Genomic DNA, 16,899 nt, shown 5'->3' with positions numbered 1-16,899 from the left:
AAATTAACTTTTATAATACATTAATTTCCTCAGATATTTCTTTAGGGTTTAGTTGAGCAACTTGATAAGCACTTTGACAAATAAGGACTATTGAAGTGCCTTATTTCCATGTGGGAAGCCTCATAGGTGGTTTTGCTAAAGTGTTCTGGCCAGGGAGGAGTGTGGGCAGCAATTTGAGGTATTGTAGACTTAGCATAGTTGTGGCCTGATTGCTGACAGGATAATTTTGACCAAAAATGTGTTTTAAAAGGCAAAATACTAAATTTACATTTGCATAGAATTTCTGGAGATGGTTCATTTACATCTGCTTGGAGTGCTGACACGCATCACATTTTCTCTTTTCTCTTTTCCATCTTTCCTTCTTCCTCTCCACTTGTGTTATAAATTCTCACTTTATTTTCCTCTTCTAAACTGCTTCCCCTCTACAGGACATGTCTTCAATATGCCACATGATAATGTTAAAGCATGTGAGGAGGTGTTTGGTAAGCTGCAGGACAATCACATGATGTCTCCCACTCTGATCCGTATCAATCGCACCAGTCCCTGGTCCCAGTGCAGTGCTGCTATTATCACTGATTACCTGGACAGTGGACACGGTAAGTCAAAGAATAATGTACATTTCCTTTAGGTCTAGACCTAACCTGCCAGGAAGAATATTGTTTATGCATGAAAGTATAGGTCAGATGTAGCATGTGGGAGCAAATATGTTTTTGAAGCTTTTAATTCTTTTAAAATTATTTTCAGTTCATTGTTCGGCTAATATTCCCTAACACAATTTTCTATTAACACATGCTTAATTTACTGCTCATTTAGCATTTAAGGCTGCTTTAGGCATTAATCAGAGTTGTTCTGAAAGGGGAAGGAAATATTCACTTCCTGCCTCATACTATGATAATATACAGTGATAATGTATAATTGACAGTGGTAAATTCATCAGTTTAGTGGGTATTATACAAAAATATATGACCACAGAATACAGAACACCTCTGAAGTTCATTGTGTTTAATTTGAGGTCTGTAGTCCAGGGGTCTTTACATTTTTTCAGGCCAAAATACCCCTTGGTGGGGAGAGAGACAGGGCAGGGATAGGGTGACCATATTCCTGCTTGTGGAAAAAGGGACAGCCCCCTCCCAGCAAAAATGAAGTTGACGTATCCTTACCTAGGCACAGATCAATGTGAAGTAGAGGTGGCATCTGTATCTGTAACTGTTGTCACCATTTACTTTTCGCTGGCATCAGTTTTTCTCAGTGTATGCTTGTCTTTCAAGAGTTTATCGTAAAATGCAGAGAAGTCCAGTCCAAAATTAAGACGTACGAAAAGCATTGCCTTCATGACTGTGACACTGAGTCGAGATTTATCCGGTGTCCATGCTGTGTTCATTAATGAGAACACAAGCTCCACAGATGGAGATGTCCCAGGCAGGCATAAAACAAACTCCATGACATTGGCTAAGACTAAGAAGTTGATGGTCTTGCTCTCCAGCTCAAGAAAAACATCTGTCCATCTCTCAGACATGGCCATCTTGTTCATGTTCCACTCAGTGATGCGACGAGTGACAATGTTTTACACGCAAGCCCACTCATCAAAGAGCATGGTTTCGTCATTCAAACTGAGAGCGGGGATTCTGGAGTAGAACTGTTTGAGGCTGCTCTGAATGTCTTTCTACTCTGAGATGTCTCTCAGAAGGGGCCCGCTCAAATTTTTCTGTGTTCTCCAATGAGCGGATCCAATTTTGGAGGTAACCCACCGATGCTGAATAAAAGTTTCTCACTGCAAAAAAAAGAAATTATCTGCTCACATGTCACCAGCTTCAAACAGGGCATCCAACTGCCTTTTAATGTCAGAGGGTATGAATTATTCCTCCTGCAAAACTTTTCTCTGGTCATGAATGTGCAAAGCTATGGCCATGCAACCAAATGATAAGCAAGAAGTCAACTTTCTTTCACAAAAAATCACTAACACTTGGTGTGGCACACTTACTTTTAGCAGTATCCATATGCTTCTTTGTATGGACATGCTGTGCGATGTTGGTGCAGACTTCATGGGCGATGGAAAAGCGAGCTTTACAAATGTCACACCTCACTTTACTAGGCTCTGTCTGTGACTCCTTTTTAGAAATGTAAAATCTTTTTGAAGATCCTCATTAAATGTAAATGCACACTTCCTTGACATTTTTCCAGCCCCAATTCCATCTGTGTGCTCTTTCAAATGGACTCTTCAATCAGTTCACTAACTGGACATCTATTGATAGGGGATTGTGATTGCATAGTTTAATCCAATCATGTACTTCAAATAACATGGTGTGATAATATTGGTTTTACAAGTCGTACCCGTAGCTACCTTTGATTAGAATACTCACGTTACTGAGAAAGCCGCATAGGCGATAAGAGCAATTTTAGGAGAGGGGAAATACGGGACAAAACACGATTTTTTCAGAATAAGTCGGAACTCTGGAAAATGTGCTTAAATACGGGACTGTCTTGGGAAAAATGGGACATCTGGCCACCCAGGGACATATTGTATACAATTGAGTGTTGCATTTTATACCTATAATATGTGTATAGTACTAATTTACACAAGTAAATACTTTATCAACATTGCAAATCCTTTAAAATAATTATTAAGTGATGATAGATAGATAGATAGATAGATAGATAGATAGATAGATAGATAGATAGATAGGCAGGCAGGCAGGCAGGCAGGCAGACAGACAGACAGACAGACAGACAGACAGAGAGGGATGGATGATAGATAGATAGATAGATAGACAGACAGACAGACAGACAGACAGGCAGGCAGGCAGACAGACAGACAGACAGACAGACAGGGAGGGAGGGAGGGATGGATGGATGGATGGATGGATAGATAGATAGATAGATAGATAGATAGATAGATAGATAGATAGATAGATAGATAGATAGATAGACAGATAAAGTGATGAGTGAATCTAGGTTTAGCATCTGAAAGTTGGTGCTTTCTTAAAAGAAATAAGCATAACAAGGTCAGCTTAACTGCTTGCAACAATTCTGTGATCTAAATATTGAAATAGTGTAGTAACTGACATGTTTTACAGGAAAGGTATTGAGTTTTTATGTTAAGGGTAACAGTGTTATTCATTATCCCTCACAGAGTTAGTATTTGCTCTTTATGAATAAAGATGTACTGTATATTTAAACACTTACATATATTTAGCATATAATTATACTGATAAATATGAAAATCTAGGACAAATATATAATGGCCACATGCCAATTATTAAGTCAAACATTAGTTTCAGTTTGAGGGCTGAAATGTTTTAAATATGTGCAGTAATTAATCACTGTATAACAAAGTGAAAAAGAGTGTGTGCAAACAAATGTTTGCAATCCACAACATGTCAGTACTCCAAATAAAATTTGTAAAATTATTAATTAATAATTGTTTGTAATGTTCTGTTCTTATCTGGCATCTATGCAGGTGATTGTCTCTTGGACCAACCCCAGAAACCTTTAACTCTGCCAGAAGTGCTCCCTGGTGTATCATATGGTTTAGAGCGGCAGTGTGAGCTTGCCTTCGGTGTTAGTTCAAAGCCATGCCCATTCATGCAGGCACCATGTCAGCGTTTATGGTGCACAGGGAAGACTCGTGGGCAACTAGTGTGCCAGACAAGACACTTTCCGTGGGCAGATGGAACCAGCTGTGGTGATGCACAACTCTGCATGCGAGGCATCTGTGTAGAGAAACAGGAGATCACCAAAACGAAGGTAACTTAACACAACAGACACACACAGATTGAAATTGTAGGTTAATGCTGTGGAAAGAATGAAAGAAAGAATCAAAATTGTTTGCCTTGCCTGATCCTGTCGACAGGTCACGCAACTGTATTTAAGAGTAGCCATTGATTCAAATACCTCTATACATACCTTGTCTCATACAGACATTTAAACCTGGTATTAAAATCTTGGATGATACGATCACAAGTGGACAGCACTAAATACAGGTGTAAACGGTATATAAATGTTTTGTGATCAGATTACAAAACCACATTCAGAGGTAGCTGAAAGCATGTGACCACAAGTTCTCATGCATTCCATTGCGCCCCAGTCAGACAACATCAAAGAACTGCATACTCACCTGTCAATCAACTATTGCTCTAAAAATAGAGTTTTAAACTTTGTTGAAAAACATTTTTTTATCCGAAATTTGCCATAAAAGCACATACTGTACATATGAATGCACAAACATTCTGGTCTGTTTCAGGAAGGGGATTTAATATTCAATTTGTAGAATTAACTCATCGACCCCTTTAAAGGAATTCTCACTGCAATGCGATAGAAATCATGTGACCACAACAAAGATTTGACATATCGATGTCAACCTGTAAAATGTGCTCCACTTGGCCTGTTCCTTTAGTTTATTTGCCTTGTTGCTTAGCAATCCTACTCATGAGCTGTGGACGTGTTAATCTCAGCGGTTGAGTCATTTCGAGTTTAGAAGTAAAACACTGTGTCCATTGTCATGGGCAAAATGTTAAAAGGTCAATTGAGTTATGACAAGCCCATTTCCTGTTTCTCTCTCTTAGGTGGATGGCAGATGGGGTAAATGGGGTCCATTTGGAATATGCTCCAGAACTTGTGGAGGTGGAGTGCAGCTGTCAAAAAGAGAGTGTGACAACCCTGTGCCATTTAATGGGGGAAAATACTGCCAAGGAGTGAGGGTCAAATACCGTTCCTGCAACCTCACCCCATGCCTCGACACAGGTTTTAAAATATTTTAAATAATATTATAAATATTATGTATTCATGCAAAGATAATTTATGATTTTTGTGGATACTTGTGGAGTATGACCATTGGATATACTGTAAAAGTATAAAAGTATAAAGGGATTTCAATTATTTGGGGATTTGAATGATTTGGGGCTTAGAATCTTACAAGCTTCTTTCTGTGAGGTTAAAATTATAATTTTGGTCTAAGAAACACTGTAAGCAAGGGAAAAGATACAAGTGGATTTATACATCTCCTCTTATATTTGTTTCTATTTCTATCTGCCTTACTTTTTCCTGTAGAAAAGAGCTATCGTGAGGAACAGTGTGAAGCTTTCAATGGGTTTAGTCTGAACACTAACCGACTTACCCCCTCTGTTGTGTGGGTACCCAAATATTCTGGTGTTTCTGCCAAAGATATGTGCAAGCTGATTTGCAGGGCAAATGGAACAGGCTACTTCTACGTTCTTGCCCCAAAGGTGAGCAATACAAATGTTACTCACTGTGTACCACTTGTGCACAACATGTTTTATAATCTGAGTGTTACAAAAAGTCTAAGTAAAAAGCATCAAAAAGCCTGTGTTGCAGAACTATAGTATTTCAAATATATTTAATGGGATAGTTCACCCAAGAATTAGAATTGTCATTATTTTCTTACTCTGATGTTGTTCCAAAGCCTTCTTTTATTTCTGTGGAATGCAAAAGAAGAAGTTAGGCTGAATGGCAGCCTTAGTTACCATTTGTTACCATTCACTTACATTGTATGGGAAAATTATGCAATGAAAGTGAATAATGACATAGAAAACTACTACCTCACTTATTTTTTGCTTTTCACAGAGGAAAAAAAATTATATGTTTGGAACAACATGAGGGTAAGTATATGATGACATAATTTAAAATATATCATAAACTATCCCTTAAGCAATAAGGTGGAATATTGTAAATGTAGTGATAGTAGAAGGGCATTGCTAGCCTGCAACCACTTTAGCTGTGACTATATATATATATATATATATATATATATATATATATATATATATATATATATATATATATATTATATACTATGTACTATATATAACTATATATATTATATACTATGATATAATATGTGACTATATACTATCTATTTTACAGTGGTAAGAATAATATATGTTTGTAAGTCATAAATGAGAGCATCACTCCCTGGAGATTATAAAGCTTGAATACTTTATGGGTATGCAGAGAACACATTACTTTATAGGGTCTCCTACGCATATGTAAGCTGTCAGTGAGTTCAGCAGACCATGATATAGAGAACTTCAAGCACCTTAAAACAAACATTTGCAACAGCTTAATACATGAAAGCCCAGGCATGCAATATCCCAAAAAGTTATGAGTTATTTGAGGTTTATCTAAGAATTTATTGGAGGAAAATGGAGCAAGAAATGGAACAAGAAATTAAAAATTTATATTACAATATTCATGTTACAAGGGAAGTAAGCTTAACTGTCATTAGAATTAGAATTGAATCTTAGTCCAATTAGAATTGAGTCCATTTGTTGTATGTATGTTGTGTATTAATGTAGCTTTGAGTCCAAGACAAATTTCCTGAAAAAGGACAATAAAGTATACAAACAAACAAACAAACAAACAAACTGCTGTTCCATGCCAGCTTTACACTTACACTTCAGATGCCACTATGTAAAGAGTAGAACGGTTAGGAAGGAATGATCAAAGTTATAGGAAAAATAAGGAAGGGGATAGGGTTAATCCTTGTGAGATGTTGTCGTATGGAAGGAAGCTCTACTGACTCAAGTTAGGTCATAGCCAACGCTGTCACTACAGAACAGCAGAGACACACTCACATAGTACTTTAATAGGAACACTATGGTCCTAAGAAAGTGCCTGATGTGGTCTTCTGCTGTTGTAGCCCATCTGCCTCAAGGTTCGACATGTTGTGCATTCTGAAATGCCATTTTGTTCACTACAATTGTACATAGTGGTTATCTGAGTTACTGTAGATTTTCTGTCAACTCGAACCAGTCTGGCCATTCTCCATTGACCTCTCTTATCAACAAGGCTTTTCCGTGTGCAGAACTGCCGCTCACTGAAACTTTTTTGGCACCATTCTGAGTAAACTCTAGAGACTGTTGAGCGTTGTGCGTGATCCCAGGAAATCAGCAGATACAGAAATACTCAAACCAGCTCGTCTGGCACCAACAATCATGTCATGGTCGAAGTCATCAGGGGCGTGTCTAGGGGGAGGCTGGGTGAGGCAGTGCCTCCCCTAGGATAAGCTCTGCCTCCCCTGAGAATTTGAGAAATAATCTGTCCATCTGATCAGAGGCGGCGGCAGCCGATTTTGCCGGGGCTTCAGCCCGAATGTTTTGAGTGTAGCCCGAATGTATTTTGAATAGTTGACTGACAAATATGAAACCGGACAAAAGCCTATGTAAACCCCCGAAATCATAAGTTGCCTTATTTCATTGTGCTTTGGCTTTGCACATACTGCATACAGCCTATAAAAATAGACATAGGCATAATCTAGCCTATAGAATAAGTTCCTTTGCTGTCGGTAGCCTATGGGTAACTCCGTTTCTTCCTCTCTGTTGAATATGCAGCAGGTAGAGGAGGAGCTTGCACAGTCGTTGACATCAACTAACGTTACTTAGTGGCGAGTTAACGGCAATTAGCAGGAAAGACAGCAAAAATTAAGCAAATGAGACTTTGGGGATTTTTCGAAAGAAGTCAGTGGGTAAGAATTCACATTTGTTTTTGTCCTTAAAGTCTTAAGATCATCATCTAGCTGGCTTTCACCCACAGTAGGCTAAACCTCAAGAGTTGTAGCCTCTAACTTCCTAGTTTAGATTGACGCAGCTTGGTAGCTCAGAGTTAACGCAGTCGCCTCTCGTGCCGGAGACCGCGGTTTAAGCCCCGTTCGGAGTGTACTTTTCTTGTTTATCAGGTGTTGTTTTCGCTAAGGATAACCAATAAGCATTAACATAAAATGTATGTGTGACTTGTTTTGTGATATTAGTTTGTAGGAAATATACACTTTGATTTGATTAAATGGTTTTGTAGAGTGTAGCAAAGATGAGCAACAGACTGAGGAGCAGCAGCAGCAGCTGTGCCAGAATCAGGCATGGAAACTGGTAACAATTAATAAGTCACTTTACTTTAGAGAAAGTTAAAAGTGAAACATTGTTTATCTCAATGATCCTAATGAAAGGATTTTGACAGATGAATTATTCTCATAGAGATGATGAGAATTATATACAGTTCGATGCCATAGTGTGTCAATGAACTTAGACTAAAGTCATTCATGTATTGCTTTAACTTAGGATCTTATACATCATTTTGACTATTTATGTCAAAAAATATAAATTATTTATATTCAATATTTTTTTTACCTCACTTTACTCACTATAATATAACTCTTTTGTGATGACTTTATGTTAATGTACATGAAAATTCAAGAATCATGATAGATCTAAGGGCAATCCCACTGATCTGCTCTTCCCAATACATTTTCTTCAATGGTATTGGTCCACATTTTGACATATGTAGCACTTGATGAATTCGTTGTTTGAAGCTGATTTGCAATAAGTTATGTGCTGTATCTGTTCTTTGGACATGGTTACAATCATCACAGATGATTCAGGGAGGAGAGAGGATGTTGAGGATAGTACTAGAGTGGAAGATTTAGGAACTGTAGAAACAGGCCCAGCCAGAGCAAAACTCAAAGAATACCCTCTCACCAGATTTGGACTACTGAGAAGTGGTTGCTAGTGTGAAAATAAAATTGTCTGGGCTAAGACCCGGATGTCCTTCAATTCTGGAAACGCCTCTGCATCTGATGATAAATTACAATTTAAAAGTGGATTGCTTTGTGCATATTTTTCTGTTGCTAGCAGATGAGTGAGGTCTGACACAACAAAAATCCAGTTTAAGCCCTATAGTCTAATAGGGGCCCTGTGCCTATCTCTGGGTTCCTGGCTTAGAAAAAGATATGCACTAAAACAGATTGTGTGTAGTATAGCTTAATTTTGTGCCGATTTTTTCAATTGTTTATGTTGCCCCCCCCAAACAAGCCAAATGCTCCCCCAAACATGATATCCTGGTAACCCCTCTGGAAGTCATTGAGTTCACATTTTCTCCCCATTCTTATGGTTGATGTGAACATTAACTGAAGCTCCTGACCCGTATCTGCATGATTTTATGTATTGCACTGCTACCAAACGATTGGCTGAATAGATATCACATTAATAAGTATGTGTACAGATGTTCCTAATAAAGTGCTCAGTGAGTATAGATTTATAAGACTGACATAGTTTTAACCAGGCTTTGACATGAAAGCAACTATTCAGAACTTGAAATGTTGAATAGACTGAAAGACTTTAGTCTGCTCAAAACTTGCATTCTTTTGTAAAAGGCAAAGAGGCTAAACTAGACAGTGTAGTAATTCAGTAAGCCCTGGTGCTCATTCAAGTGTGTATTTGACCCAAAACAAACCATCAACATATATAGAAGAGACAGAACCAGCTTAACAGTAAACATACTAGACTCTTCTGTTTCAATTTCAGTTGGACCCCCTGCACACACATTGACATGGTTAGAAATCAGCCTGCTTTGAAAAGTTGCTCTGAAACTGAGCTGAACTGAGAAACTTATAGGGGAATAATCTTCTGTAGATGTATATGTAGCATTCTCATATCCTCCATATCTTCCCTGAAGTAACATCCAAATTTTTAATAGATTATAAATAAGAAAGGCAATACAAATCATTACAATACAACAATCAGTTTTTTACAAAGACTTTGTACAATAATTATTGATAAAGAATGGTCTTTATTACCATAAAATACTACAAGAACAGAGACTCTCAAGATTGCTGGCATTTAATTGTCTTTTCTCTGCTTTTTAAAGGTTGTTGATGGAACACTATGTTCTCCTGACTCCTCATCAGTATGTGTCCAAGGCAAATGCATCAAGGCAGGTTGTGATGGAAAACTGGGCTCCAACAAGAAATTCGACAGGTGTGGTATCTGTGGAGGAGATAACAAGAATTGCAAGAAGGTCTCAGGCCTTTTCACCAAGCCCATGTGAGTGAACATGTGTCATAAAGAATTTAGCATTCATTGATTATCATGCTTTTGTTGCACCTTATATGCACTTTGCTGATCATCAAGGCATCATGGACTGAAAGTTACCTCTCTCCAGGCAAGAAATTATATTTGAAAACATTATTTTCCTTTTTCTGGCTTTTCTCACTCTCCTCAGACATGGTTACAATTTTGTGGTCATGCTTCCCGTTGGAGCCTCTAACATCGACATCAGGCAGCGTGGCTACAAGGGCATTTTGAGTGATGACAATTATCTTGCTGTCAAGAACAGCCAGGGCAAGTACCTGCTAAATGGAAACTATGTGGTGTCTGCCATGGAGAAGGATATTCTGGTGAAAGGCAGCTTGCTTCGCTACAGTGGAAGTGTTGGTTCCTCTGAGACTCTGCAGGCTGTGAAGCCTCTTGGTGAGGCCTTGATAATCGAAGTGTTGTCTGTTGGCCAAATGACACCTCCACGTATCCGCTATTCCTTCTACTTACCACGGGAGAGCAAAGATATTAAGGTGCAAATGAAGGAGGAAAGGGCACATGCTGCAAACAGTGTTCTGAGGGAGAAGGGAGGAATCAATAAAGGTGGAAAAGAGGCAGATCTTCTCAAGGATAACATCCCACCATCTTACATCAAAGATAGCCTACCAAAACCAGGGAAGTGGGTGGCAGCAGGATGGAATGTGTGCTCAGTTACCTGCGGTAATGGACTCCAGAGGAGGATGGTGCAGTGTCTTGTTGGAGATGGTGGGCCTGGGGTGGAATGTGACCCTGGCCATAAGCCCAGTGCTATTCAGGTATGTGGAGAACCTTGCCCCATGTGGGAAGTGGGCGACTGGTCACCCTGCTCCAAAACATGTGGGAAGGGATTCAAACGGCGCCTGATTCGCTGTACTACGAATACAGGAAAGCTGCATTCCAGGGAGCATTGTGTAGGCAAGAAGAAGCCACAGGAGCTGGACTTCTGTTCACTAAATCCTTGTAAATAATGCTTACCTCCCTTTCCTTCCATCACTATTTTCTTACATGGACCATCCTTTAGTCAGAGAAAACGGAGAAAAGAACAAACAAAAAAGACAATGTTCTGGTTTACAGTTTACTGTTGTCTCATCTGCCTGAAAATTGGAAATAGTAAATGAACATCCATCAGAAAATGATGGGACAGATGACTGAGGTCATGTGATAAACAGGCTTGAACACAAACGCAAAATAATTCTACCTCTAGTTAAAACCAAATTGCTCAATAATATATCATCCATAAATCATCCAGATGAGACCAAATTCATATCATGTATGGCATTTCTAGAAAGTGTAACATTGCTAAGGACAAAACAACATAAAAAGCACAATGTGAGGTCACCATCTTTTGCTGTTCACAACTATTTAGCCTGGACTGCCCAAATCCATTGCTTTTAAAATAATAGTTCATCCACAAACAAAAATTCTGTCATTATTTACTCACACATATGCCAGTCCAACATGTAGGTCTTCACAGGTTTTATTTACCATAATGACAGTGAATCATGACTCTGGTTTGAAAAACACAACAGAAAAATAAATAAAACCATAAAATCCCAATTAATGTAATTGAAATGAATCATGCTTATATAACAAGTCTTCTGAAGCGATTCAACCACCTTCTGGCATGAACAAAGTATTGACCGTTATATCGCCAAGGCCAATAAATCAGCTGATATTTGGTATTTTATCGGCATTCGCCAACAAATTTTCCCATTTGACCGATTTCTTTCTTAAGCTTCATCTGCTTGTAAATGAAGGAGCTGCCTGAGACATGTAATTGACCAATCACAGTTTGTTTTCTTGTTACATGCCATCGTGATATCACATTAATAGACCGGTGTGCAACACAATCACATTTAAACAGACACGCACATATAAACAGAAACCAGGAAAAACTGCTATATACCATCTGAAACACACAAAATCCTTATTTTTCTTATTTTAATTAAGTAAATTTTTTTTTTTTTTACAAAATGTATGTAATTTGCTATTATATTAAATTGTATGAAATAATGGCATTATATTTACTTCTCGGCCACCCTGCTCTCTGGATATATGCATTGGCATTAACCATTAAAAAACCCATATCAGTCGACCCTCTAGAACAGAGTGAAATTTAAGTCACTTTCAAATAAAATCTCATCAGACATCTGACATGACATCATGATGTTTGGTCACAAAACTCAATAAACACCAATGAGGTTTGATGTTTCAATGAGGTTTGATTTTTTTTTTCGACATAGCTGCCGTAATTGATTTCTAAATGCTTTATTAATATGATTTGATTTGAGAGTGAATAATGACAAATTTAGTTCTGTTCATAGCACACATATAGTGCACAATTTGTTTTATTAAATTATGTTTTTAAGCTTGATAGACCAGAGTCACTATTCACTGTCGTTATGGCAAATAAAACCTGTAAAGACTAAAAATTCACCTTTTGTCTTCCACAGAAGAAAGAAATGCATGCCTGTTTGGAGTGTAAATAATTAGTCAAATAATGACATACGTTTCAACTAAGTGGTTCTCAACTCTGTTCCTGGAGGCCCCAACACTACACATTTTGGATTTCTCCCTAATCAAACACACCTGATTCAACTCATCAGCTCGTTAGTAGAGGTTTCACGACCTGAATTGGGTGTATCAGATAAGGGATATATACAAAATGTGCAGTGTTGGGGGGCCTTCTGGAACGGGGTTGGGAACCACTGGATACTTAATTCAGCAAACATCATTGTAAAAATATCCATTTGTGTGAGCAACTGATGTTTGAAATGGTCTTTAATGAATGCTTGCAGTGGAGGTCAACCCAAACACTGATATACTCCATCTGGGTTAACAGAAACATTCCACAGGCTATATGATAAACTAACCCAGAAAAAGCCCTTGTACTGCAATGAACTGGCTGCCACTATGTAATCTTTGATTCTCTCTTTTCTTCAAAAGCACAGAGACTGGTAGATAGTGTCTTGGGACAATTAACTGCGAACATTAGTTATTAACCAAAGTCAAGATCAACATCCAAGGATGAGAACACATTATTTTGTTGGAGGTTAATATTTGCAAACAATGGTTTACTGGTTTATTCATTTTTCAGTTTTTTTTTAGAATCTTGCTATACTACAAAACCAACAACACCTATGCAGCTCTCTAAAGTCTTTTGCTCGAGAAATTTAAAGAGCCCATATTATGCTAAGTTCATACAGGTTCATGATTTTATTTTGGGGGGTCACTAGAATAGGTTTACATGCCTTAATGTTCAAAAAACACATAATCTTCCCTCATACTGTACATTTCTGCTAAACCTATTTTCTATCCTCTGGCCAAAACGCTCTGTTATACTTCCTGTCTCTTAAAAGCCCCCCTTTCAGAAAAGCCCATTCTGCTCTGATTGGTCAGCTGGCCTAGTCTGTTGTGATTGGTCAACAGGATAGAGCGTGTGTTAGAAATGTAATGGCTCTTACCATAAGTTTCAGGATTTCCTAACAGCTGTAAAAAACTATTGTAACTTTGGTAACAGTGGTGTTAGTTTTTGCCATACCAACTCTAGTCCGAATCCGATAATGAAAGTTTGGAAGATCAAGCTGATCGACCCGAACCACATTCGCAAACACGACTTGAGCAGGACGTTTAACAGTGGTACGTTTTAATTTTGTAGCTTTCTTACAAGTACACTGTTGATTATTATGAACCTAACAAAGCTTCAGATAAAAGACATGTAGTGCATCTAAGTTAGACATCTTTTGCTGGAATGGGTGTAGCCAAACTTTATTCACCCAAGCTATGAACGGAGAATAGAGGCTTAATCCCGTTTGGACATTACCAGCTGTATTAGAGAGTTAGTGAGTAAATTAGCCGTGGACTACCGTGGATAGCGGCCTTAACATTACAGCTTGATATGAATCTGTAAGACTCTTTAGATCGACCATTTTGTTACACAGTTTTAGGTAAAAGCCGGCCCACAGCTGAATAGTAAACCCTTACAAAAAACAATAACAATACATAGCAAGTTAGCCTAGCAATACTGTAGACTGCAGACATAAAATTACCATTTTTAAAAATATATTAATCTCCACACTTGATCACTATTCATGATAGTAAGAACGACAAACAATCTGCACAATTCTACACAATTGTAGGTAAAAGTGGGCCCGCAGCTTATTAGCAAGACTATTTCAACATAATAACATTAGCTAGCAGGTTAGCAGAGGCCTACAGCTGTGCACTAGGTGTACACCATAGCTACAACACAAAACTCTGCATTTGAACTCTCTGTAGCAGATAAATCCACAAATAATCAAGCATACTTACAGGTTGTGATCCTGAAACACCAGATTGTCCAAACAAAGTGGGAACTGCACCATCTTTCAGGAGTAATCATCTTGAAAATCCGACATTGTTTTTGGTTGTACTGCTAGATAAATACATTTTACAAAAATAAATTTTAACCACTGATTTTTCAATTCTTCTGCCTTTGGAAGTCCAAACAAATATATTTTGCTTTAGCAGTGAAGAAAACAGCATCTTCTCAACATGACAACGACACTAACCCAAATCCTGGCCTCTGCTATAACTTTGTTTGAGGGTGGGCCAAAGTAGCCCTTAGGCGGGCATTATGCAGATGTGTTACATAGTGACATAGATACATTATGGAAGAAATAGCTGGACTACAATACAACCATTTCTTTTAGTTCTTGAGCAGTGTAGTCTGTTGGAGAGAATAACTCGGACAATGGACTTTGTACTTTGCAACTTTGCAGTATGCACAAACAAACATACTACACACTAAAGTAAAAGTAAAACCCCAAAAAGCATAATAGAGCCTTTTTAAAGAAAGCAAAAACCTATTTACATTTCTATCAGCACATTCTTTGTTTCAACAAACAGACTTAAATTTTATAATGTTTTGCAACTCACATCAAGTAGAGCAAGGAAGTAGGTTATCCCTATGCTTTACATCATGGAGATAAATGAAGTCATTATAGTAGTAATAATATGACTAGTAGTCTTCTTATCCAAGCACAACTACGTTCAACCCTTTCATGCAATCCAAGGATCCACTTTTATCACTGAAATGACATTTTGACAAAGTGCAGATCATGGAAATATTTAAGCCTTAAGAGATGTATTAGCCCTTAAAAATGAAACAGCCAGAAGAATGCCTTACATATACAAGGCCTGTATTTTATCATTAAGCTTGTGTTAGCATGTTTGCCTTCTGTGCTTAGAAATTTTTACATGTCCATTCATCTCCTTCAAGTCCTCACTGTTATTTAGCTCAGCAGACCTAGTTTTTCTGGCCAGCATATTTCTTGCTGTCAGCCATGTTCTGTACTGCCAAACAAATTCCCTCCTCATCCAGTTTTCAGCCAGAAACTTTTTTTTTTTGTAATGCTGTTTATCAACGTGTCCTCTTCTCCACTTTTCTACCTACCACTGAGCCAGAGGTGCAGCTGCTATAATCATGCCCTGTCTGGTACAGTTGCCATTATAACTAAGTTATTATGATCATTATAATGATTTTTGAGAACTGGTGGCCGGTGGCACAAGTTTGGATAAGGTTGTGTCGTGCCCTGTGCTTCAGTGGCAAGTCATTCTTTGTATACCGTTCGTGAAATTCCCTGTAATACGCTAAACATTTTACGTTTGTGATCAAGGTTCTTCAGAGTGACCATATCATCCATCTAAAAGATGGTTTCTGTATTACTTTAATGCATTATTTTCTTTTGCGCTTTTGTACAGCAAAAGATTTCAATGTCCTGCATGGGCTTGTATACTATGTATACATCCATCTGGCTGTGCATGTAAATACCTATTATGTCTTGTTATACATGAATAACTATTTTTTTTCCACATCAATGCTTCAAGATATTTATTCCAAATAAAACATTTAGAAATATTTTTGTGCAGTTTGTATCCTTTCTCGAATTGTTTCATGATAGTTGTCTGAACTGTACCATTTGTCCTAAAAGCTAACTTAGTTTGACAACATGTCTAGTCTACACACAGGAATTAAAAAAAAAATGAATTATTTTCAAACTCCCGAGACAGGGAGAGAATGATGGAAAAAGAGGTTAAATTTCAAGTTGAATGCAACAGCTGCATGGTTCTCATCTCAAGCCTTTTAAGGCAGTTTGACCTAAATCAGTAAGAAGTATATAACTTGGAGAACACTGATAGTGCTGGTCACTGTGGGAAATAAGGCAGACTAAGTCCATTACATCAAGCAGAAAGTATTGTTATGTCAGTGGCCAAAACAGTTTGATTTCAACTGACCTACAAAAGACATGCATGGTCTACAATATAAGACTGATTAACAATGAAAGATGTTTTACTTTCTTCTTCCATACGCCATATTTTTCCTTCATATTTTTTTTCCTTCCATTAACATAACTTTATTTATATCCTGATATGAAATACTTCATGAAGTTCTCTTTTAAATCTTAAAAAATCATGGTCTTATCAAATGTCGTTTGAATGAATCAATCTTCTTACAGACTTGCTTTAACAGGTGAACAGCAGCTTATGGAGCTGGATTGATACCTTTTCTGGAGGTTGATGGATATGATGTGGTATTCTCTCTTTATATGTTACTATTTGTCAATACTCCCTCAAGAAGGAAATGTGAACTTGACAGTATATGCTTAAAATCCTGTTTGAAACCACTAACCCATAAACATTTGATTATGGGTTAGTGGGGATCTTTGTGTATCTTATTTTCAGCCACACATTGGATGGAGAAGAGAATGGAGAAACCGTTGGGCAGATCTCTGCGTACCAGCTATTTATTTTCATTGGAAGACCTGATAACTTTTTCCAAATTAATGTCCATGACAAAGCCAAAACAAACATACTCAGGAATTTCTGCACATTCTGCCTGATTAGATTTACATTTATCCGCTGTTTTTGTCCATAGTGACTTAAGTAATAGGTAAATGAGGGAAAGTACAAGCGTTTATCACAATCTGAAAAGACACTGTTTTATGTATTATACTGTACATGGATTCTTGTTTGTTACTTTGTTTAGTTTCTTTTGTCCCAA

The 16,899-nt window shown here is 37.7% G+C and overlaps 1 protein-coding gene across 1 annotated transcript in view; it reads left to right on the top strand.

Moving 5' to 3' along the window:
* Nucleotides 1–15,739, top strand: part of LOC127632786 (A disintegrin and metalloproteinase with thrombospondin motifs 15-like) — a 29,959-nt gene extending 14,220 nt beyond the window's left edge. The window contains exons 3-8 of the mRNA XM_052111556.1: nucleotides 429–596; nucleotides 3,458–3,744; nucleotides 4,563–4,740; nucleotides 5,047–5,222; nucleotides 9,652–9,827; nucleotides 10,006–15,739. Of these exons, the coding sequence (XP_051967516.1) occupies nucleotides 429–596; nucleotides 3,458–3,744; nucleotides 4,563–4,740; nucleotides 5,047–5,222; nucleotides 9,652–9,827; nucleotides 10,006–10,825 (1,805 nt within the window). The 3' untranslated portion in view covers nucleotides 10,826–15,739. The remainder of the gene's footprint in view (nucleotides 1–428; nucleotides 597–3,457; nucleotides 3,745–4,562; nucleotides 4,741–5,046; nucleotides 5,223–9,651; nucleotides 9,828–10,005) is intronic.
* Nucleotides 15,740–16,899: the final 1,160 nt, after the last annotated feature.

The sequence above is a fragment of the Xyrauchen texanus genome, chromosome 3 (genome assembly GCF_025860055.1).
Source record: "Xyrauchen texanus isolate HMW12.3.18 chromosome 3, RBS_HiC_50CHRs, whole genome shotgun sequence".
Lineage (NCBI taxonomy): Eukaryota > Metazoa > Chordata > Actinopteri > Cypriniformes > Catostomidae > Xyrauchen > Xyrauchen texanus.
This window is presented reverse-complemented; position numbering and strand designations above follow the sequence as displayed.